The sequence below is a fragment of the Peromyscus maniculatus genome, chromosome 14 (genome assembly GCF_049852395.1).
Source record: "Peromyscus maniculatus bairdii isolate BWxNUB_F1_BW_parent chromosome 14, HU_Pman_BW_mat_3.1, whole genome shotgun sequence".
In the NCBI taxonomy this organism is placed as follows: domain Eukaryota; kingdom Metazoa; phylum Chordata; class Mammalia; order Rodentia; family Cricetidae; genus Peromyscus; species Peromyscus maniculatus.
In genome coordinates this window covers 58,350,958-58,376,286 of record NC_134865.1, presented here as the reverse complement: position 1 = coordinate 58,376,286, position 25,329 = coordinate 58,350,958, and the positions used below count along the sequence as shown (strand labels likewise).

General features: G+C 45.8%; 1 protein-coding gene across 42 annotated transcripts in view; it reads right to left on the bottom strand.

The window, feature by feature from the left end:
- The window catches only part of Ttll5 (tubulin tyrosine ligase like 5), a 249,942-nt gene that overhangs the window by 177,462 nt on the left and 47,151 nt on the right, over positions 1 to 25,329 (bottom strand). For 27 of the 42 annotated variants that reach the window (XM_006990297.4, XM_016008594.3, XM_016008595.3 and 24 more), the window contains 6 exons: positions 17,771 to 17,872; positions 15,839 to 15,930; positions 14,849 to 14,956; positions 5,985 to 6,066; positions 3,923 to 3,984; positions 1,337 to 1,431 (listed from right to left, as the gene is read on the bottom strand). In XM_006990297.4, coding sequence (XP_006990359.2) covers positions 1,337 to 1,431; positions 3,923 to 3,984; positions 5,985 to 6,066; positions 14,849 to 14,956; positions 15,839 to 15,930; positions 17,771 to 17,872 — 541 coding nt within the window. Of the gene's footprint in view, positions 1 to 1,327; positions 1,432 to 3,922; positions 3,985 to 5,984; positions 6,067 to 14,848; positions 14,957 to 15,838; positions 15,931 to 17,770; positions 17,873 to 25,329 lie in introns of all 42 variants that reach the window. The other 15 variants (XM_042260944.2, XM_042260947.2, XM_042260948.2 and 12 more) reach the window with 1 other exon arrangement.

Below are 25,329 nucleotides of genomic sequence, written 5' to 3'. Positions count from 1 at the left end.
CTCCCCAGGGAATCATCCCAGAGCAGTGCTCACAGTCAGGCAGCCCTTGACCCACTCCAGCTCAGACATGTTAGACTTGGCCTGCAGTGCTCTAGTTTGGTTCTGAATGAGCTAACTGTCAACATTAAAAACAAACAAACAAAATAAAAACAAATCATTCCTGATTTCTCTTGACAACAGGAGGCTCTCAGCCCCGTTGGCCACTGGAGCATGACAGTGATCGGCGAGAGCACACTCATCAGTCGGCCCCCCTTTGATGGAGGGCTCCCCTCCCTCTTCAGTTGGCCTGGCACATCACTGTGTTGTAGCTGCCTACTGTCCTTCTGCACATTCCCTGCCTGCAAGCCTGAGGAGCACATGACTGTGAAAACCCTGTCAAATGTGAAGACAGCTGACACAGCACCACTCTCAATGAGACCCCTGAGCAGATGGAGGAAGAGGAAGAATGGAAGAAAGAAGGCTGGAGGGAAGAATGGACGGGTGGAGTGGAGGAAGAAGAGTGATGGAAGAGAGAGGAGGGGGAAGGAGAGAGGGAGAAAGGAGAAGCTGCTAATAGCGCTTATGTGTAGTGGAGGAGCAGGGGACAGTTTACCAGCCACCATCAATGAATTCAAAACACCACAATGAAAAAGAAGGGATTGTGGGGTCCTTATCCTATCTTTAAGGACAGACACTAAAGGTCCCTAAAGATAGGATGGATTGCAAAAATAGCTCCAAAGCTTTAGTAGGCCCGGAATCACCCCAGATGGGCGGAGAGGAGCTAGGCAGAGTCTCAATAAGAAGACACACTAAGGGAAAGTACTCAAGCATGCAGACTGAGGACGCGACGGAATGAGCAGGCCCAAACCAGAGTGCACAGACGGGAGCAGCATTTGACCAAACAATGCTTCTGACTCAGCAGCCTCTTTGGATATTATTTTAGCTTTGATCAGAGTTCATGACCACTGAGGGTCCCTTCAAAGAGGACAGAGGACACAGTGTTTCCATGGAGCATCTGCTTTACAAGACTGGTCTGAAGATTAGAAAAAGCCTAGTCATGCCTAAGAGTGAGCAGGCCCCACTCTGCTTTGTTTCAGAGCATGTCGGTCTGAGGGGAGAAACGGCAAGTTTGGAAGAGAGAAGGAAAGGTAGCAAAAAGAGAAAAGGCAGAACAAAAACAAAGAGTAAGTTTGCTGGGAAGCAGGTGAATGCACTGGAGACCAGCCACTGCTGAGCACATCCCCAAATCCTCCTGCCCTAAGCAACCTCCCAATCACAGTGCTCCAGCGCCCCCATCTCAGCGGCTGCCACTCCCCAGCAAGCCTTCTCTGGGCTTCACCCTCCTCACCTGGCTTACCTGGGGTTTCTGAAAAGGGTTCCTTCGGGAAGACTCAAAGGTGGGGTAAATTGACCTGTTGGATGCCCGCTGCGCGGGATCTTGGCACACAAACCCTGGATGGGGAATGAGCAGTATTAAGAGCCGTACTTTTCTAAGAAATCAGTCTGGTTCAAGTACCTTTAAACTCAGCCTAAAGAGGGAAGCAGCCTGAGGAGCTAATTATAATCCCGACTGACAGAGACATGGCTTTGATAAGTCTCACACAAATGAACACGTCATCTTTATGAAACACACAGAAAAGATTGTTTGTTGATTTTTTTAAAAGTAGCTTTCTGGATGATAACTGGGGGAAAAGGTTTCACCAGAAGAATCCAATAGCAAGCATGTTGTCATGTCCTGTTACAACCTACTGGGAAGACAGAAGACGGCCTACTTTTAATATCTGCAATGGGCTTTATGATTATCTACAGCTTAAAAATGTTTTGTTATATCTGCTTTTCTATATTATTATTATTTTGTTTTTTTTTTTGAAACAAGGCTTCTCTGTATAGCCTTGGCTGTCCTGAAACTTACTCTGTAGACCAGGCTGGCCTCAAACTCAGAGGTTCCCCTGCCTCTGCCTCCCAAGTGCTGGAATTAAAGGTGTGCACCACCACCACCTGGCTCTAATTAATTATTTTAATATTCAACTGTAAAGTAATTATCCTTGGTTATGATTCTCAAGAAGGGAAACAGACATTTTAGCCTAAATCATAAATTATATGTTTTTTATATTATTGGTAAATTATATGCATCACTGTAAAAATAGATTTTTTCTCTTCACAATTTTTCTAACAAAAAAAGAAACAATTTCCACTAGTTTCACTTTCTTCCTAAAAGAACTAGATTCTCAACCAAAAAGAAGATGCTACAATCCACAGGCCCAGAGAGGCTAGGTAACCAGGAGAGCTCAAGGGGGCTCCCTGAGAAGGGGAAGTAAGCAATTTTGTGGGTGGACTGGGGGTGGTTGGGGATAGGAACATGAGGGATCAGGTGGAAGGGGTGGGGAGAACATTTCGGGGGTCAGACAGAAACCCGGAGCAAGGGAAACTCCCAGGAATCTACAAGGATGACCCCAGCTAAGACTCCTAGCAATAGTGGATATAGCCTGAACTGTCCATCTCCTGTGACCAGAGGCTTGCAGTGGAGGGATTGGGACACCAGCCCAGCCACATAACCTCCCACTCACAGTCTGTCTATCTATGGGATGTGCTGGAGTAAGGACAGCCAACCCATGCCATGAGAATAAGCCCATCCTGGCACTGCCTGTAGCACCAGGACCCAGGGCCTGGATAGTGCAGACACCTAGGACAGACCCAAACACAACTGGAGGAGAAAAATGTCAATGTAAAGATGCCTGATGACATTCTGCTATACTCATAGATTGGTGCCTAGCCCAGTTGTCATCAGGGAGGCTGCATCCAGCAATTGACAGAAACAGATGAAGAGACTCAGAGCCAAACATTAGCCCAAGCTCGGGGAATCCTGCTGAAGAGGAGGAGGAAGGATTGTAGGAGCCAGAGAGGTCAAGGACACCACAAGAAAACGCACAGAACCAACTAACCTGGGGTCATAGGAGCTCACAGAGTCTGAACCAACAGCCAGGGAGCCTGCATGGGACTGACCTAGACCCTCTGCATATATAAGACAGTTGTGTAGCTTGGTCTTCTTGTGGGACTCCTAACAGTGGGAGCAGGGGATGTCTCTGACTCTTGCTGGCTTTTGGGACCCTATTCCTCCATACTGGGTTGCCTTAACTAGCCTAAATACAAGAGGAGGTGCCCAGTCTTACTGCAACTGGATATGCCATGTTTTGGTGATATCCTTGGGAGGCCTGCCCTTCTCTGAACAGAAACAGAGTAAGAGTGGATGGGGGTTGAGGTAGGTGGGCAGAGGGGAGGTGGAGGGGAGGGGCCGGGAGGAGAGGATGGAGGAAACTGCGTTCAGGATGTAAAATAAATACATTTAAAAATAAATACATAAAGAAGAGAGTCGCTAAGTTTTAGAGCATCTGCTGGTACAAGTTCTAGTTCACATCAAATGGATTTCACTGTGTCTCTTCAGGGAAATTTAAAAACCCAATAATAAATCCACGTCATACCCACCTGACTGCCCATCTCCATTTCAAAGTTCTGGCTTATCTACTTAAAACGGGATTTCTTCCTCAGGCTGCTTTGGCTATAATACTGCAGAAGGGATCATGTTGAAGCCAGCAGAGACTGTCTAGGAGAAATACAGCCGGTCTCTTTTGTAACAGAGCTTCTTCGGTGGGTTTCACTTTCCCAGCTCAGAGAAAAATATACTCTCTGCAGATCTCTGCTTAATTCTCTGCCTCAGCTCATAATTCCCATGCCCCAGGTCTCAGCCTTAGTTGTGGTTCAGCCTCGGGACAGGATGGAGCCAGGGGGAGTAGAAACATATAAACACTTCCCTGAAAATATAATTTTTTAGTACAAAACATTCAGCATGGCTTAGGAACTGCCAGTTGGCAACACCTACGGAGCCTGGCAAATGGAAGCTCTGGTTAATTTTTTTGAGTCCAGTTCAGAACACACTGCTACTTACCTACAACAGTGAACATATCTGAGATCATACTGGCTTTAATTTTGAGGTCCAGAGGTGCATCACTAAGAGAAGGGAGAGAGAAAGGGGCAACTCATCACTTTGTAGGGTAAGAGAGAGCTTCCTCATCATGGGTCCCAGTACAGCAAAGGTTCCCAACATCAGAGAAGCAGCCCATCGAATCCACAGGGAAGGGGGGAGGAGTCTCGGTGGAAGATAACAGAGCACAAGCCTGTGCTACGCTCATCCTCCGTCACGTAAGGCAGGCCCAGCACCACCGCATTGATTCCCTGACACGGAATCGTTTTCTCCAGATCTTGTGCAATTCAAGTGCTGAGCAGGCCAGGGCTATTGCTTCACTCTCACTGTGGGGTTCCGAGGCTCGGGCTGTCAGTGTGCTCATACTTTTATGAGGGCCCTTCATTCCAATGTCTCAGTGCTTCGTCGTTGACTTACACTCACACGCGAGACAAGACCATTTGCCCACACTGGTACTTTTGGGAAGTCTTCATTTTCTGTGCTAACTCGTTCTCTTTAGGACTGCGGGCTTATAAATAGGGCAGAAAGATCCAAGCAAGCCCTACCAACGAGTCACCATCAGAGGCGGCAGGAGCCTGTGTGAACACTGAAACAGTGTGGACCAGAACCAAGAGGCCTTCCTGTGGAGAGGACTAGGCTGGAGCTTCAGGGCTCCTCCATGACCCACACTCCTCTTGCTGCTGGCCCCACGTGCTCCTCTGGGATGTTTCCCATGGGCTCCCGGACTTCACAGGGCGGCGGACTTGACAAAGTGCAGTGTTAACAACTGAAGGCACTGCCCGGCTGCACACCGCACACCTGAGCGGAGCCAAATCCCCACTCCAAGTAGTCAACATGTCTTCAGTTGATGACTTGGCATTCTGCCAACCTCTCATCCTTAAAAGCTCAGCAGCTGGGTGGTCTCTGGCAGAAACCTCTAGGGTTTTCTGTTTAGAAAAGCACATAGCTAGTAGAAATTCTGTTGCTGCAGATGTAAGCAGGGTCTTCTCTGGTAATGAAAAATAGACTTCTTCCCTTCTAAATAACAGATTTTATTTTTTGCAAATCTAAGATTGTTCAACTTTTTAGACATTAACCTTGGGTGGACACCAGGCCACAGAACTGAGCAAAAAGAGCAAGCACTCTGGGGCCTTGGCCCAGCTTTAGATCGCTATAGTGCAGGCAGACTCCCCAGGGAAGTCCACGCCAGCAAAGGCAGGCAGTGCACCACCTGTGAGTACTTCAGTCACCTTACCAGAGTGTCTACAAAGCTGGGGGGATGGGAGGGTGACAACAAAAGAGGCTGAATCTGTCCATCAGGGTCTCAGTGCAGCAGGAGGTTCTGCGGAGGGGCAGGCATGGATTCAATGGGAAAGTCTACATCTTCCCCAAGAATCATCTCTAGCAATGCTAAGCTGAAGGACTTGGCTTGGATGAAGAAGTAGTTGCTTTTGTTTTTGTTTTTTAAATTTAGGTCTGCTCAGGCTGTTATAACTTCAGAGCTACAGAGGCGAGTGCAGATCAGAGGACTGAGACTCTGAGATGGTATGAGTATATATGGGATAATGAAGAAATCATGTTGATATTATTTTCATACTCATCTTCTCTGATGAGTAGTACATTCTGTTCACACTGTTTGCAGTTTGGGATATCTGTCAGCATATTTTTCAAGACTATTGCTCTTTCCAATGTAATGAAGTAACTTGTTATTCATGTTTCAAGTGGTTTAGTAATGCAAATAAGAGGAAATAATAGACACAGTCTTATCTTAGCATTTAAAAAAACGTTAAAAGTCAAAATAAATAAGAATGATTCTTAAGAAGACAAATACATGACAAATATGTACTGCAAACTGGCTGGGAAACTGACTCCCATAGGGATTTGATAATATACCATAAACCTCTAATTTTTAAAATTCTAACTAACCATCACTGTGTAAAAAGAAAGTCTTTAAGACAAGAAAAATAATATCCCCCTCCGAAAAATCAAAATAGGTTTAGTGTCATGTGCAGGTTTGTCTTGTTTTTCGATGACAGAACTGACTTACCAGGCCAAAGAAGGGGAGAGATTCACTTCCAACAACCATGGCTTCAGAGTATTATCTATGAGCACGTCAAAGCCATACAGTTCTGGAAATACAACACAACATCCTAGATCATTTTCCGTGCCACGATCACACAAAGTCACTCAACTCCTATCCGAGGCCTAGAAACTCAGAGTGTAAGCAGTAAGCACAGACCCACCAGTTCAAGAAAAGCTAGTCTCCTTCGAAGGACAGATGAAGGAGCACTAAGTATTCCAACATGGCATTGCTGTCCTGAGTTCCACACAGTGAGACAACACACACGACCCCACTGTGCTGACGGATGGAGGGTGAGAGGGGTGGAGCACGACTTGACCAACGCCACACGGGCACGTCCTGTGCTGGCCTCCGCGACACCTCCGGCCACACTCTGAAAACCGAAGCACCCACGGCAGGCACAGCTCCTTCACCACAGCTCCTTACCTTACAGAAGATGCCGCTTCTGTGACCTGCCAGAAGACATCCAAATGTCGAGTGTACTTATCCCTCCCCCTCTCCTCCAGTTTCAGTTTCTTTTAAGAGAGAAAGTGAAACACTCAGCCTGACACAGAAGACAGGTGGGTGGTGACGCAGGCTGTGACAGGCCATCTTGTACCCCCATACTAGTCAAGGAAAAGAAGGAGCCAGAGACGAAGTTTCCATGGATTCCGGATTCTTTGTTGAGTTTCCCCCTCTACCACCCCAACTATGTCGAGAAGCATGGTAACACCAACCAGGCGCCTCTTCTCCTAGAATCCCTGGTTTTACTTCAAGAACTCAGGGATGCGAGGCTAACTTGGAGCCATTCAAGAATTATTAGCAGGATCCTCACAACAGGAGTAACAGTGGCACATAGCCATTGGAATACATATTCCAAACACACCGCTCTCTGAAGCCCCACCCCTTCTGACATCGTCTCCAGTGTCACTCAAACAAACCTTCTCTTGCATCTCTTCTCTGGAGAAAAACTGCTATTTCAGAGCTCACGCCCAGAGAAAACAAGAAGGGGGTCCTAGAAATTCACTCAAATAAATTTCCTGTTTCAAGAAGGATTTTTTTTCACTCCTTAATCTTTTGAAAAACTAGAAACATATAATGTAGAACACAAAACTCTAAAGCTATAATAAAACACCAAAAAACCTAGGACAGGATCTAAAGACCCCCGACTGTGGCTTGGTGAGGGCACGTGAGTCTAGGAGACATCTTTCAGGCTCCCTTTCTCTTTCCGCAGTCACTAACTGCCAGTAACGGGATATTCACACAGGCCATAGCCTAGTTCTACTGTATAAGTCAAGTAGACATACACATTCTCTTCTGTTTGCTTTAAAGAGCTCATTGTGGAACCCAGGTGAACTTCTAACTCATGATCCTCCTGCCTCAGCTCGTAGGTGCTGAGATTACAGGCACATACTTCCACGCTCAGCTAGATCTGGATATTCTAGTGTTTTCATAACTATGCCTGCTTCTGTAGTAATTATTTATACAGGACTCCATTTAATTTGTAGAACCAATTAAAAAACAATAAAGGTTTGGAACATCACATTTTCGTAACTCTATAAATCTTACGTTAGGATGTAAAGAAAAGGAAGCTCCTTCAGCCGCTCCTTTGCTAACAAATTCACACTTTTTCAGACACTGCAATCTTCTCAATAGCTTGCCTTGTCTTCAACAACAATAATCTAATTCTCGCTTTAATCTGAGAAAAAGATTTTGTCATGGAGCTCTAAATGAGACATTTTAAAAGGACAAACCTTAGCAGGTAAACTGGCACACACCTGCAATCACAGCATTTGGGAGGCTGAGGCAGGAGGATCATGAGTTGAATGTGAGTTTGGACTACATATCAAGATGAAATGAAGAAAAGGAAGAAGGGAGGGAGTGAAGGAGTGAGGGAGGGAGAGAGGGGAGGGGAGAGAAGGAGGGGGAGGACAGAGAAGGTAAATGAGAGGGAAGAAAGGAAAACAAAGGAAGGGAAGAAGGAACGGAGGGAGGGAGGGAGGGAGGGAGGGAGGGAGGGAGGGAGGGAAACATGTATAATCTAGATGTCCTCAGCATTACATAAGCAAGATATAGTATCTCATACAAGAAAATATTCCCTTCAGTTTTTAAGAGCAGAAGCAAAGATTCAACTATTTCATAAAGTGATACTTAATAACAGCATGAAGGACATGCTGACTAATGGCTGATGCACAGACTGATGTGCTTTGCAGAAAGAAGCAGCCACAAAGGAAGCCCAGTGTGAGGCAGCTCAACGCTCCACGAGAGCCACTGTTGGAACACTCAGCAATCCCACTTCACCATCTCACCACATCAGAGGCTCAGCGATCCACGAGAGCCACTGTTGGAACACTCAGCAATCCACTTAACCATCTCACCACATCAGAGGCTCGGCGATCCACGAGAGCCACTGTTCTAACGCTCAGCAATCCCACTTAACCATCTCACCACATCAGAGGCTCGGCGATCCACGAGAGCCACTGTTGGAACACTCAGCAATCCACTTAACCATTTCACCACAGAGGCAAATTCCAAGAGCTCACATTAAGCTGAAAGTCTGAAAAAAAAAATTCTGGGAAAGGAAAACCATATCTTAAAGTGAGAAAATCCCTTTCACAGCACTAAGATAACTTACTCCTGTGATCAAAGCAGCCAGGGTATCGAGCTCTAGAGTCAACTAAGCCTCAGTCTAACCACTCTTAGACCAGACTTGAACCCACAGTCATGTGAGAGGAGGGGAATGCATATTGCTATGAGAACGTGGCAGCAGAGTGCTGGGTACCACTCACCCGAAGAAGTCTGGGCTCAGTGGCAGGGAGTCGGGTGGAAAGACAGCTTCTGCATCAGCTCAACTCTTGAAACTACCAGCTCAGCAAAGATACTGATGTCCTCCCAGCTTTCTCTTTAATCTAGCCCATCATTTCTACTCCCTTATGAGGAAGAATTTACACATGATAAGATGGATGAGTCTAAAAGACACAGATTGATGAATCTTGGAATTGGCTGCATCCATATAAGCCTCACTCCTATCAAGGGACACACAGAACATTTCCATCACCCTGGAATCTAGTTACAGGACAGCACACGCAGTCATTTGGGAGAGGGAGTCTCAATAGAAATGTCTCCCAAAGACTTGTCTGTGGCAGGCCTGGGGTGCATCTTCATGATTGGCGATTGACGGAAGGGGGGGTAGAGGCACCCCAGGCAGGTGGTCGTGGGCTGTATAAGAATGCAGGCTGAACAGCACATGAGAAACAAGCCAGTGGGCAGTACTCCTCCATGGCTTCTGCTTCAGTTCCTGCCGTGAGTTCCCCGTCCTGAATTCCTTCAGTGATGGACTGTGATGTGGAAGTGTAAGCTAAATAAATAAACCCTCTCCTCCCCAAGCTGCTTGTGGTCATGGTGTTTATCGCAGCAATGGCAACCTGAGGCAGAAGTAATCGACTCCATAAGTAAAACATTTAGGAAATGCATTACAAAACAAAGGGGGGGGGGGCTCCGTTAATAAAACGTTTTCCAAGGTCTTGAGTTCGGGTCCCCAGCACCCATGTAAAAAGATGGTCACGACAACACGCGCCTCTGAGCCCTATCCCGGGGAGGCGGAGACTGAAGGATCTCTGGGGCTTGTTGGCTGGCTGAAGCAGTGAACCCCAGGTTCACTAAGAGACCTTTTTCAAAAAATAATAATAATAATTAAATAAAAGGCAAAGTTGACAGTGACCAAGGAAGATACCAGACATTGACATCTGGCTTCCACACACATGCACATGCGTACACACGTGTACACACATGCACACGGCACACACACACTAATTAAGAACCACTGAGAGTGAAAAAAGAAAATTATGTATGAGTCAAAACCAATAAACAGCTGATCTCCCCTGGCCTACCTAAATAGTTATAAGAAAGCTACTAATCACAATACAAATAACAAGAATTCACTTTTTTAGGAAAGAAAGTAAATGTATTTAGTGCGCTGTCGAGAGAAGAACGGGCACAGAAGTAACAGAAGAACCACCTGCCAAAGATAGAAACTCCCGTTAACGGAAATTTATGAAAGATACAGTAAGAAAAAAATCTGATAAAAGATGGCTTTTGGAGACTTGGGGGTAGGGAATAGGAAGAAAAATAGTCCCACAGAGACCTGAGAGATCACTAAAGAGGGCACACAACTCACTTAGGAGACAATGTACTCGGCCTCCCCAGAATGAGAGCCCGGCTAGAACTCCAGGCCCCGGGCAATGGAAAGGGCTGGCGTTAGCAAGTGCCACTGTCTCTGAGATCCTCTTCTGTAACGGGAATGCTTTTCACCTCAGCTTAGGATTCGAGTTTAAAAACAAAATCAAAGTCTTGACAATGGGTCCAGAAGAGAATTCTGGGAAAAAGTCGAGCAAGATCTCCCAGGAAAAGGGACTGATTAAGAGAAGAACCCGAGTGCTAACTTGTTAACTCGCCCCGATCACTCCGGTGTCTAGCTACCACCTGGAATGGCAGGCTGAAAAGGAACATCTAGGACTGGGCACTGTGCTCTTTTCCAAGGCTGATCTGCTAGAAAAGATGATGTCACTGTTCCTGAGATCTAGTTACAGGACAGCACAGGAGAATCCAGGATGTGAGCCATGCCAAAAGGACTGGACTCAGCAGAGCTGTCTTGATGTGGGTGGAGAAAGGCCAGAAATCTGGTCTCCAACTTGGCTTTGCCATTTACTAGCCACATGGCCGAAGACAACTTACTTAAGCTTGCTGCCTCTTTGCCCTTGTCATAAAGCAAGGGTTTCCGATCCATCCATCCTTGGTAGGAAGTACCAACGAGACTGCTGGAGACAACCAGCAGCCTCCCAGCATCTCCGTCCTTCTACAGGAAACAGCCCTCCCAACTCAGCTGGAGCAAGGGATAAACTAAGAGGGACTTATCTTGACAACTGCCCCTGCCTTCCATTCCTTTACTGCTGGTGGAGAGGGCTGCACAACGGAGAGAGCAAGCTACCTTCTTGCATCTCTCTGACAATCATTTATGGACACCTTCCTTTTAAAGAACATGGCCTTATCCTGAAAAATGGTCAAGGGCAGAGGTAACAGAAAACGAAACCAGCTTTCACTTAAGGGAGGTACCCTGAGTGTCCTTGGTTTTCAGCAGACATGCCATTGGTCTCTGATCACAAGACTAAGTTAGTTAGTTCCTCAGTGTCTGGTCCACATGATCCCACACTAGAGGATCGGGATCAGACCCCATCCTGTCAGCCATTCTCACAAACAAACACTAAACCGCTGTCAGCAGCAACATCTCTGAAAGACAGCTAACATCCTGTTGGTTTTGGCTGTTTGTCTTCAAATGGCCAAAAAAAGAGTTGTTCTCATAGTTAGTAATTTCACAGTGCCAATTTCCTTAGCATATTTAAAGAGTTGCCATTGAAGCATATTAGTTCACATTGTACCACATTTTCACAATCGTGGAAGGCAGTAACATTTGACTGTTAGAAACATGTTTTATTGGGGGAAGCATCCAGAACTCATATAATTGAAGTCCTATGATCAAGATGGGAGGATGCCAAGACTCATCCTCCGAGGCCCCTGTTTTTCAGGCTGAGTCTCTTTCATTCACGTTCTGTTACTCACTAGCTCTAGAACCTGAGACAAGGGCTAATTTCTCAGGGTCTCCATTTCTATATCAAAACAAATCATTCGCTAAGGTCCTTTGGATGTGCAAGTTTATAAAATGGCATTAAATGGCTAAGTTTCAGCCTGCCTGTTATGGTTGATATATAGGTAATACTAACAACGCAATGCAGGCTTATGAATACGGCAGCCTCCTAGGACAAACTGAGTTTGAGAAGAAGAAACTGTTGGCAGTACTGCGCTGCTGCAACATGACTCTCTGACCAGCACACAGCCGGAACCGGAAAAGAGCTGCATGTGCAAATAAAGCACTGACTGGGAGTGCTGAGGGTACCTGGAAGAAGTCCAGTGACGGGGCGAGGAAGGGCTCACAGTCAGAAGCCGCCAGCAACAGCACGCTCCTGGCACTAGTCTGTCTATAAGAGGAAGGCCAGAGATTACGACCAAGAATATAGGGAATCCCAGCTCTACACTCTGTTTCCCTCAAAGTAGGAATACTGTGCTTAAGCCCAAAGCTTCGGGGAAGCTTTCAATTCCCGGGTTACCCTGACACACCTGCAAAGTGACACCTGCCATGAACCCCGGGAGAACTAAGAGTCAAAGGGGCAGAGAGATTCACACGAATGCACAAACACACAAAATCCCATCTCACGTAGGGGCTAACGAAGCACACAGAATCCCAGGGCTGACAGGAAGCAGAATTAGAACCACAGAAGCCAAGGAGACAGTCAACAACTTAAAAAACTCCAGATGCCTTGAGTTTATTGGAGCTGGACCAGGACAGGAAAGGAGAAGAGGAGACCCTGGCTGATGGACTTCGGGATATTTCTCTGAGTCAGAGAGAGTCGCTGCCCTTCTTTCACGTGGAGTTCTGTAAACCCCTTCCTAAATTTCCAAAAAGCAATCAGTTACAAAGCAAGACAGAAAAAGAGACACCCAGAAAAGCCTTCAGGATTAGCTACTTAGAACAAAGGGTTTGTTTTTTGTTATGTTTTGTTTTTTTAATGTATCAAGGGCCATGAGAATTTACCAACATAGGCAAGCAGAAGTACAAAGAAACATATTTAACCTTGAAAGGTTTCCACAGTGGGAGTCACATTGTGTTAGCTCCCACCTCCATCTGCAAATAGACTGCAACAATTCTAAGAGTCCCAAGCCTTACCAAATCAGACCCACTGGAAAGCTTGCTGCCAGGCCACCAAGAAGCAATGGAAACAATCACCAAGCACTCATTCAACAAACATCTCCCAGCATTCTCTATGAGCACAAGAGACTGCTCTGCGTGAGGGGGACAAAGGCCATGGTGATACTGTGCCGGCCATCACCAAGGAGCTTCTGCTCCATTAGGAGAGACACACATGAGTGAGAGCAGAGGACATGGGGAGACACTGCATGAGTGCTAGAGCGACAGGGTGAGCGTCGAACATTCACAAGGAGGGTTGGGAAAAAAGACCACCAAAGAAGTGATGCTTGGCGTTGCCTGGAAGGATGCTGGGTCCTACTCAGTAAAGTAACATGAGAAAAGTGGGGGCAGTTCAGCCACAAGGTAAGTGACACACCCAGAGCTAGAGTTAGAAAAGGTCCCTGGAACTCTGATTTGGCATAAACAGGATGAGATGGAAAGGTAGACACAATGGCTCAAGAATTCACGACAGACCCTGAGACTTCTGGAAAAGCATCCATGCATTCGACAGGAACGGTGGAGCAGCACAGGCCGGCTGTGGGAGTGATACAGGGGGCCTGTGCTCAGCAAGGCTTCAGAAGAGCAGCAGAGTGGAGTGAGTCTTAGTGGAGGGAGAGAGTGCAAGGCAGGCAGGGGGTTCCGGCTGGACACAGAACCTGTGGACACTGGTGCACGCCCTCCAAAGGGTCTGCTTCTAAAGACTCTGCAGTCTTTTCTTTTCCTCGACAGTTCCAGATCCTGACTTATCTGCATCTTCCATTCAGTCTTCGCAGTTCCCCTACGTGAGCATCAGTCAAACACATTCTGTTATAATCCATTAAAGAGATCAAAACTTTGTGTCTAATTACAAAATTAATATTTTTGTTTTGTTTTGTTTTTTTGTTTTTCAAGACAGGGTTTCTCTGTGTAGGTTTGCACCTTTCCTGGATCTCTCTCTGTAGCCCAGGTTGGCCTCAAACTCACAGAGATCCACCTGGCTCTGCCTCCCGAGTGCTGGGATTAAAGGCATGCACCACCACAGCCCAGCCCTAAAAGTAATTTTTATTAAGTACAGTTTAAGGACCAGACATCATGCCACGTGCTTTCTTGCATCATCTCACTGGATTTTTACCATGCTCTTAGGAGGGAGATACACACCATCGTGGCTGCCACTTACAGTCTAGAAAATGAGAACTGGGATAACTTGCTGAAAATCACCCAACCAGAAACGGATGCAAACAGCTCTCAAGAACAGGATGTATAGACTCTATAGTCCATGTTGTTTATTTCCCTGCTCTCCAGCCCCTAAGCAAGCCATGACACCTCTGTGGGTATCGCTCCACATCACACTTGAACTAGCATCACTCTATCAACAACCCTGTGTGTTTCATTACCGAGGCCTCTTGGGCTTTCATACTGGCAACTGACACTAAGTTCCTATGCATGGAGAAAGCAGAGGTACACAGGCAACCTTGGTGTCACAGATACAGCTCTCGGGTCAGGAGGTCGGAGGTTTCCTGATCCGGGTTGTGAACCCCTTCTTACGCTATCTCTGTACAATCAAAAAGGTAAAGTGAAACAGGAGGGGAGGGGAGGGGAGGGGAAGGGAGGGGAGGGGGAAACTAGCAGGAGAAAAAAGAGGAGGAGGGGAAGAATCCACTAAAAAGAAGACTAAAACAGAAAGGAGGAGTCATCGGAAAATGGGAGAAAGCACACACTGGTACCAGCCAGAGCTTCTTGGACCTGTTCCCAGTCTGGCTGCCAGAGAGCTCTGGAATATATTTGTTAGAGCTGGATTCCTGTGCAGCCTGTTGCAGACTTTTTCTGAGTGTCCTTTGACAGAGAGACTCACACTTCAGTTTCAATCCCTGTTCCCCACACAGAAAGCGAGTGACTCCTCCTGAGATTCCAACGAAAGCTATCACTGGCCTCTAGGTAGGATCTGCATCTGCTCTAGGAGGAGCTTAAGCACGCAAACCGAGGATGTGCCCTGACCCCGTAGAATTACTAAGGCCCACTATCTGAGAATCCCAAGACCCTCCTCACAGAACACAAGCGTCCGGCGGCTCCTTACCAAAGCAACTGCTGCGGTGTGGCACGAAGGTTTTGCAGGCAGTGGCGATGGCGAGTTCAGCAGAGATTATCGTCTTGATGATCAAGTCTTCCACGTGGGCCATGAGCGCTGCAAAGACAAGCTTTGTAATGGAAACACCAACACTACAATGCATGCATCAGGAGGAGCGGAGGCCAGGTCTCTGTGCAATTATAAAAGGCAAGTGGCATTCAAAGAGCATCTAAATGGCGGTCTTCAGAATGGGTGCCACGGGGCTGGCATGCCACGAGGAGATGGACATGAGGAGATGGCTGCAGCTGGCCTGCGACAGAGGTACGGCTGCAGGAGCCTTCTCTCTCTTGCTCTCCTGCACTTTTTGAAAAAGTCTATTCTGCACATTGCTTCCGAGGCTGCTCAAGACTCAAACCCCATACTCCAATTCCACCCTGTCCATCCTCCACGTCAGCAACAAGAATGAGAGAGTTCAACTCTGAATTGAGCCAATAGAGAGGTAGGCAACATGGCATACAAAACACCATAGCATCTGAGTTAGCAGGCCAGCATTCAAGAAGGATAAAATGAGGACTAAAGAAAAATGTGATGCTTTCCAAACTACAAACAAGAAAAGGGATTTGGGGAGGGTTGCAGGAAGTCTCTTCTCCACTGTGAACCACAGGAGAAAAAAGAACCGCCACCCACTGGCTCTTCGGCAACATTATCAAGAGGCCTGGTGAGATACGATAGTAAAATCACACAAAAAAGTAGAGTCAAGGGGCTGGAGAAATGGCGTGGCAGTTAAGAGCATTTACTGCTCTTACACAGGACCTCATTTGGTTCCCAGCACCCATGTAGGAGAGCTCACAACCTCCTGTAATTCCAGCTCCAGGGGAACCGATGCCTTCTTATGGCCTCTCCTGGTACCTCACACACGCATGCGCTTGAGCATACACACAGAATCCAGATATATATATATTTTAAGTAGAGTCTAAAAGGAAAAGGTGTGATACTCACCAGTTGTATCCTTGCCTTCTTGTTTCAGGTACCTAAGCATGGCACTCATGCTCCATTTGTTCCCATAATCCTCCACTTCTGGATCATCACAACTAAAAAGAAAGGAATTGAGGCTACATATGCCAGGAGGCCCATCTTTCTCTGGGCTTTGAGTATTTGGAGAACATACACTTTGCTGATTTCCACCTGGTTTTCCCTGGTTGTTCTTACAACACCCTTCCTATCAATTCCTTAAAAGGAAGGGAAAATGCAGAGTTTGCTTTTCTAAAGAGGGCAGAGAAGAGGGCCACATCAAGAATGAGTGAGGAGCCAGGCACGGTGGCACACACCTTTAATCCCAGCACTGGGGAAGCAGAAGCAGGCAGATCTCAGTGAGTTCAAGGCCAGCCTGGTCTACAGAGTGAGTCCCAGGAAAAAAAAGTCATGAAAAAAATGTGAATGAGTTTAAGATTTGTTATAATAAATTAACAATGGGATTTAACACCTCTAGTCTTTGAGGAAAATGTCACATGAAACCAGCAAACCGCCTCAGATAACACTTTCAGACCAGAAGAGATCTGACACACTAAGCAAGCCTGCGGTCTCTGGAGTGATGGCTACTTTCCCAACCCTCTCAAGTACCACGGATGACAGGAGGACTGGGGGGACAGGAGGGTGCCAGGCACCCCACTGTCACAAAATGGTGAATGAATGGGGCAGGCGCCCCTGAATGCGGTCCTGTAACCAGGCGCTTATGCTTCGCCACTGACTCCTCATGCCTAGCGCCCTCTCCAGTTCCATCCCTGCTCAGCTCAAAGTGAGGCCATGGCAGCTTTCAGCAATTCCAGTGCTGGTCACGGGCCGTGCAATGAAACCTCTTTCACTTCAGCAACTACCCCGACACTTCCAGCTTCTTCCCTCCCTTGGACCCGGTGGGAACTTATTTTTAGTCTGAGTAGAAAGTGACTGTTTGAGTTTCTTTTCTATTTTTCCACTTTCTGGCGAAATTATCTGGATGAAAGAAAACAGAGCAAAAATAACATTTCCACACAGCTGGGCTGCTGCTCCTTTCCACTAGTTCTTCTCGGAGATGGCCTCATTTCTTTAATTTTTTTCCTTTTTTTTTTTTTTTTCTGACTGTAGTAGTATATTTTAGAAATTTTTAGTAGCTACATAAAAGCAAAGCGGAAAAAACCCTAAAAATTGACTACCCTAATCGTACACTTCGTATTTAAGGGGCGGTAACATTTCAGGACTATCTTTTTCTCCTTTCTCAGCAAAAAAGAGAAGTTTTAGCTAACAGACTGGTTCAGTCAAGGTCTTTGCTGCATGTACGGTCTCAATGTGCTTTTCCATTAAACAGAGCACAGTAAAGACGGCTCTCAGCTCTGATTCTGTACATACATCCCTAAGGTTACATTCACAGAACTGGAACTGCGGCGTCAAAGGAGACAAATAATTTTAAGCTTTTGAAATGATTGCCAAGCTGAAATTCTTACCCCAAAGTCAAGCAGGGAAAGACAAATGGCCCAGGTGTACTTGGGTAGGATAAGGTGACCCTCTGAGTGAGTGTTCCATGGAGAAGAGCAGCAGCCGCCGCCAACAGCAACGCCTCAAAACTGATGGGGGTGGGCTGGAGAGGCCTCAGGGCTTCAGAGTACTCACTGCTCTCTAGAGGACCTGTATTCAATTCTCAACACCCACAGAGTGACTAGCAACCACCTGTAACTCCAGTTGCAGGGATCTGCCGCCCTCTTCTGTCTTCCGATGACACCAGGCACACACATGAGACACACACACCCCAAAACACCCATATACATAGACTAATTACAAAGAAAGAAAGAAAAGAGGACACTTGACCCTCCAGTGTCACCTAAGTATTCCTGACATGCTCCAGTGCAACCTCCACCACTGACATCTGAGTGTGACTTGCAGCCCCGACCCAGCCAGTACCTCACATAGTCTCCACTCTTCTTATTCACACTGTAGTTTGTTAGGTGCATGAACTGGTTCCGAATGTTCTTGGATCCTTGATCATATCGCACAGTGGCAAACCTGGTAGGAAGAACACAGTTAAATGCCAGGAACTGTTTCAGTGGAACTAAAGATTGGGGAGGTCACAATAACATGGGGGACATTATCTTCATCTTACAAGGAGGGTGACACTATTATCTAACAAATACTGATCTTGTCTAAGTGACAATCCTGTGAGAAATGTGATCTACACATCATCTTCTATCAATTCAATCCTAAAAACAACTCTTACAAAATAGATTCATGTTACATTCAAATTTCAAATAGATATAAAACTAAATATAACCCATAAAGACTGAATAACTTGGCCACGCATGGTAAAACACGCCTTTAACCCTGGTACTCAGGGGGCAGAGATCTGCCTGGTCAATCTAGAGAGTTCCAGGTTAGCCAGGGCTGCAGTGAAACCCCATCTAAACATGAAATAAAAGACTGAGTAACTTATCCAAGATTGTAACTCCAGAACCCCATGGCTTGACCACTCTTAGATGCTGCTTCTTCTCTTATCCCTTCTATCAATGGGGAGAATGCAAATTCACAAGCTGGGCGACTGTACGTAGGCCGCTACAGCTATGAAGCTGCAAGGAACACCCACGCAGGGCCCACACAGTAACTGGACCGACCTTCTGCAGGAGGCAGGGAAAAGGGCAAACGGTCCGGCAGTGATGTGCCGACTTGCTTCACACCCACAGAGGGACAGCACTGATTCTAACGACGTAAGAAGGACCCTAAGAGCACTCCGGAGAGGACGCACACAAGAGCACAGCACAGGACAAGGCCACAGCAGACAAGGCAGCCACTCCATGTCCGCGCCTACTGTTGAGAGGAGATCGAAGCGTAAGACGCATGCGCCTCTGCAGGCAGCAAGCGGGGAGAGAAAACTGTCCAGCGATGCTCAGTATCAAAAAGGCCTCAAGACAATAGTTCACATACTGCCAGTGCCATATCAGCCTGCAATAAAGTGCTTTTCCCAAGACACATATCCAAGTGTGTGAAAAAACCTAGAAGGCCACAAGTTTATTTTCCTATGATTTACAAATCGTTTACATATGCTTACCCAGACTGTGAAGTCAACATGATTTTTACCACATTAAAGGTCAGGATTTAAAATTTTTCCTCTTCTCTATTTCTTCTCACCCATCCCACCATCTCCACTCCCTAATTCCCTGTACCAGAACTATACAAGAGCCAAAGGAAAAAAAAAGAAAAAGAAAAAGAACCAAACCCAAGAAACTAAAATAAACAAACATGAGGCCAGGAAAAAGGATGTGGACAGCAAGAAAATTTTGACCAGGCATGTATGGCTAAAGAGTTTGACAAGCATTATCCATGCTTGAGAAAGACCTCCACATTCCCAGAAACCTTTAGGAGTTATCAATTGAACTCTTTGCCATCACTTGGTGGCAAGTGAACTTTGCCTTTGTATCCCAATCTTTATATAATGATTATCAGAGCCGGTGGAAGTCACTCTCTGAATTCTTAGGAAATACAAAAAGACACAGGCAAGATCCAGAGACTGCCTGCCTCCAATAGACATTAGCTCACGGTGACATTTCACTTGTCATCATCTCCCTCGGCAAGTATTGACTGTGAGGGAGAGAAAGTTCTGGTCAGGGAAGGAGATGTCTCCTCTTGGCTAACTCTGCATACTTGACTCAACCTAGTCAACATAAAAAGTCCAGCAGAAGGACAAAGTGAGCTGGATCTGGGGGACCATACATTTGCACCCCTACACGTTTTTTAAGAGGGCTGGACTTCTACATATCATTTTTCTTCTCCCTCATCTTCCTTTCATTGGAACATATGGTTCTAAAACCCAGCATGAACAACATTACAAATGTCACAGAGTGGGCTTTGACAGGGTCTAAGAAACAAGAATCGAGGGTAGAGTGAAGGGTGACAGCAAATGCCCCTGAGTCCCAAGTCCCTCAGTCCCAAGAACAATGACGAAGAGCATGCAGAGGGAAGGGAGGGCTTAACCAGTTAGATCTTACAGCTCTCATGAGAACCTCAGTTAACAGGCCACATTCTTCTCCAAGCACCACTTTCTTCCTATTGTCTAGATGAGAAGTCACACACTCTCAGATCTGGTCTACTCGTTCAGTCCTGATTATCTGGTTTACTCTCCAAGATTTGGTTTGGGATGGTTTTTCTTTGTTTTTGCTCTTAACTTGAATGACTTGCCTAGCCAACTTCTTGCAGCTCACAAGGAAGACAGCATGTGGATGGAGAAGCAAGCCCCGGAGAAGCACAGGAGGTTACCTAGGCAGAACAACAGCCCCACGGGATCTAAATTTACAGACAGGAGAACATCTGCCTGGGGAGGTAAGCCCAGCAAGACCAAGAGACTGGCTACAAACGAGAAAACTGAGTAAATAAATAAATACGGTAAAGATAACAGGAGACAGCTTGTTGTTGTTGTTGTTGTTGGAACAGGAGATAAAAATATGTAAAAGATAAAAGCTAGTTTATACTCTGAATTTTGAAGTTGAACTGTAAATGCTAATATAACCCAATTTTCTGATGCACAGATACAGAAATAAATGTGGATGAGCATATGAGAAAAGAGACACACATACATACATGTTTCCTAGGTCTCTCTATTACAAGCCTCAGATCTCTCTCTCTCTCTCTCTCTCTCTCTCTCTCTCTCTCTCTCTCTCTCTCTCTCTCTCTCTCTTTCGGTTTTCTGAGACAGGGTTTCTCTGTGTAGCCCTGGCTGTCCTGGGCTTGACCATGCTGGCCTTGAACTCACAGAGATCCACTTGCTTCTGCCTTCCAAGTGCTGGAATTAAAGGCATATGCCACTACTAACCAGCCAAACCTTCATTTCTAAATACTGTACTCCATGACAAAGTAACCAGTGCTCCTTGGAGATGTGACTGATTCCAGGGCTGGGTCAGAATAAGATAGGCCTGAAATGTTTTATCCTCAAAGAATTATAGAGACATGTCAAAAGGACACAAAAGCAAGCATAAAGGGGCTCCCACTGGCCAGACCTGGGACAGGGCATGAAAATAAAACAGTATAATAAAGGGACCCATTAAAATAGAAATCTTTCAGTATGAATTAGTATAAACAAATGAATATATAATCATAAGTACAAGAAGAAAAACCTTTTCCTCAAAGTAAAATGCTAAATAATACAAATAAAAGGATGATGGAATTTGAAAGTTATCAACTGGCAGTCACTGCTGTAATAATTCACTCAAGCAAGAAATATCAGTAGGGGGCTGGAGAGATGGCTCAGAGGTTAAGAGCACTGGCTGCTCTTCCAGAGGTCCTGAGTTCAATTCCCAGCAACCACATGGTGGCTTACAACCATCAATAATGAAATCTGATGCCCTCTTCTGGCATATAGGCATACTGTAAAATAATAAATAAATCTTGAAAAGAAAAGAAAAGAGAAGAGAAGAGAAGAGAAGAAAAGAAAAGAAAAGAAAAGAAAAGAAAAGAAAAGAAAAGAAAAGAAAAGAAAAGAAAAGAAAAGAAAAGAAAAGAAAAATCAGTAGATATGAAAGAGATTGTTGAAAATGAGATAAGGAATGAGGTTTTACATGGTTTCAACTACCTCCTCATAAATTCTTGGTAATCACAGAGTGGAAGCAAAAGTCACTTTACAATGGAGGAATCTGGAAAGCACTACCTTAATCAAATGCTAAATCATTAGTATGTGCCATCAAATATACTGAAGTGGGAATTTATTATCACTTCTGTGGGATTCTGACCCCAAATGAGCAACCCAAGTTTAATCACGAGAAAATACAGACAACCCAAATTGAAGGTCAAATTGCTAAATGACTGGCCTGTCATCTTTCAAACGCTGAGGTCAGGAAGTCACAGAAACACTGAGGAGTCTGAGAGACTCGGCAACTGAGCTACAACGCCATCCAGACTGGGCCCTCGGCTAAAGGAATGTTAGGAGGACATTTGGCGGAGCTGAATGCGCTCTCTGGACAGGTAAAAGGTGGCTCTTTATACTCCTCAGGTAGCTTTTTCACAAGTCCAAACGGTTTCGAAATTCCAAGTGTTAAAGGAAATGAGATCGTCCCTTGTGAGCTTGACAACAGCAGTAGGCCGGGTCATTCCAGTTAGGGACTTGGGAGTCCAGCACAGCACAAGGGCCTTTAGAGAGGAAAGCTGCTTCCCGCTCCGGCGTCCACCTGAGCCGCAGCTTCCCTCTGGGAACGCACCCTGAGCGGTCGCATTTTCTACCCTCACACCCTATCACACTTCATCCTACTCAGGCCTGGACAATTTCCCTCCTCACAAGCTAGAGGAAGCCACTGTTTACAAGGTAAATCTGGACCAAATCTGCAAACGCTCATCCTAACAAGGCCCAAAGTCACACAATGGTAAGTACTGAACCCCCTCTGAAGGAGATCAAGATTTAAGAGTTGGGTCCTCCAATGGAGGCTCACAATATATAAACACACTCAGGGCAAGCCTGAGTAATAAAAAAAATAAAAAATAAAAAAAAAAACTCAATGGCATTTTTGGTGATTTATTTTTGGTCTCATTACTTCGTTTGGACATTTTTTTTGCCTTAAATGTCTTTCGTTTGTATGTTATGGCTTCCAATTTCCTGGGTTGTTTGTTTGTTTGTTTGTTTGTTTGTTTGTTTGTTTTTCAAGACAGGGTTACTCTATGTAGCCCTGGCTGTCCTCGGACTCACCTTGTAGACCAGGCTGGCCTGAAACTCAGAGATCCACCTGCCTCTGCCTCCTAGGTGCTGGGACTAAAGGCGTGCGCCACCACTGCCCAGCTCCAATTCTATGTTTTTATAGGCTTTGTTGGTGTGCATGTTTCTGGTGCTTTTTCTTTGTTATTGTTGTTGTTTTTAATACTGGTCTGATTTTTTTTTTATTTGCCTGTTTGTTTTCTGAAGAGAGAGTGAGAAATGATGGAGCTGGATAGGTAGGGAGGTGGAGAGGACCTAGGAGGAGATGGCGGAGGGGAAATACATTGTACAAAAAAACATTTATTTTCACTTAAAAAAAATTAGTGCTATTCAAGAGAAAGAGAAAGGGGGTGGGGAGAGACTGTGTGTGTGTGAGGAAGTACAATGGGCCTCAAGATGGCTCATTCAGAAAATTAGTGCTATTCAAGAGAGAAAGGGGGGAGTGTGTGTGTAAGGAAGTACACAGGCCTCAAGATGGCTCATTCAGAAAATTAGTGCTATTCAAGAGAGAAAGGGGGGAGTGTGTGTGTAAGGAAGTACACAGGCCTCAAGATGGCTCATTCAGAAAATTAGTGCTATTCAAGAGAGAAAGGGGGGAGTGTGTGTGTAAGGAAGTACACAGGCCTCAAGATGGCTCATTCAGAAAATTAGTGCTATTCAAGAGAGAAAGGGGGGAGTGTGTGTGTAAGGAAATACACAGGCCTCGAGATGGCTCAATCAGAAAAGGCACTTGTCCACCAAGCCTGGAGATCTGAATTAGATCTCTGGGACCCACATGGAAGAAGAGAAGCAATTCCCACAAGTTGTCCTCTGACTTCTGTATGGGCACTGTGATGCATGCAGACAGACAGATAAATGTAATTAAAAAAATAAGAAGACTTAAGAACGCCCACACAACAGAATTTCACAGCCTTGACCTTTATGCCAAGAAAAGATAGGGATCTTACTTAGATAATCAATCTATAAACAAATATGGGTTATCTCTATTTTGAAAACAAAGTCTTAAAAGCTACACTTTCTCTTTCCTAACATTTCCCACTGGGAATCAATACTTGGAGTATTTCTCCCTGGGACTCGTGGGTTCTCTGAAATGTGAGTGAGTGACTGAAGAACGGGCTCCAGTCGTTAGTAAGCACACACACAAGGCTTCCAATGACAGTTGGGTAGCTTTCCACTCCACGACAGTGTAAGATGAATCTGCATGCTGGAGAAGTCGCACTGTGAATTCTGAATGTTGGTCTTTCCCCACACCAGTACACACTGGCACTGTCTAGCAACCCTGAGCTGTCCCGCAAGCTGTAGCCAGTCACCCAGACCATCAGGAGGGTAACAACTGATACCAACAGTAACCCATATGGCTAAGCTAATGTGTCTGGTAGGTCAGGTGTGTTAAATGCATTTTCAGGGGCTGAGGGGATTAAAGACTCAGCAATTAAGAGCGTTGGCTGCTCTTCCAGATAACCTGGGTTCAAGACTCAGCACCCACATGGCAGCTCACAACTACCTGCAAGCCCAGAATCTTTTCTTCTGGCCTCTTCCAGCACTGCACATATGTAGAGTACTTACACATAAAATAAAAATAATAAAATCTTTTTTAAATGCATTCCCAATTGATGCTATTTTCAACTTGAGGGACTAGAGTTAGACAACTACACTTGACAGGTAGAGAGACAGGAAGACAGGCCATGACTAGGAACAAAGATAGCAAACTTCCAGCTTCTTCCTGATATTTCTGACCAGACACAAAGGCCTTAACGCCCCTCCATCACGAGAGCCCAGCAGGCTGTGGACCAGTTTGATAAGTTTAAGGTCCTACAAGTTCAAGGCAAGATCAGGAAAGGTTTACCCCCAAATTATGGGCCTATCAGCCTTCCCCTCTTTGTTCAAAGTGACCAACCCTAAATTCAGGGATGAAGACCCCTCAAAGACCCTTAGAGGCCCCAAGCCGCTGAGGAGAGACCAGGCTTGGGCCTTGCAGGTCCGCCTTGTGCTCTGCAGTCTTTCTCTGCACGCGCCTTGCTGTGACGTTGCCTCGCCCCTAATAAACGCCTTTCTTTGCAGGCTGATTCCGTGGGCTGTGTCTGAGATTTCCGGGAGAGCTGCTGCTACTGGTTGTACTGGATATTTGAGGTGGCTGGGTTTTTTTTCCCCCTGTCTTTTAATTCTTTAACTGATGGGGGAGGGGGCCACATGACTATCAAGACCCCTCAACGGTAACAAACTGATTATGGCTATGGTGGAACATAACTCTTAAAGGGTAAGTCAAGAATTGTCTGTGGTGGGTACTTCTGAACATTACTGGACAGTGCGCCTACGTTGTTTGTTTCAAAAGCTTTCCAATATGGAAGCAAGCACAAAATCAATGAGATCTCACAAACTCTCGTGCCCTGTACACAGTGTGTGGCCTAAGAACCTGACAGCATATATTCGTACGGTCGCAGTCATGGAGCCTAGATGTAGAAGAGTTAAGTACTCAGTCTGGTAGATACATTTTCTACATTCAGAAGAAATGCACAAAGAAAGGGGATTGTAATAGTGACAGAGGAGTTATCTTTAGCAGATCTAGCTGTCCTGAGCAGAGAGGCCTGGGCAACGAGACTTCACCTTAGGCACCCTTGCCAGAAGCCACTGGGTTTCATCCTGGCCTGACCTAGAAAAATCTTACGGAAGAGAACAAGAGGCCCCAGAGTGCTCTGATCTACTGTCCACCAGCTGCGGCAGGGAGCTGCCAAAAGCTGCAGTGACTGGGAGGGAGCGTCTGCGAGGGGATTACCAGCCTGATCCTGTCCTGGGAGCC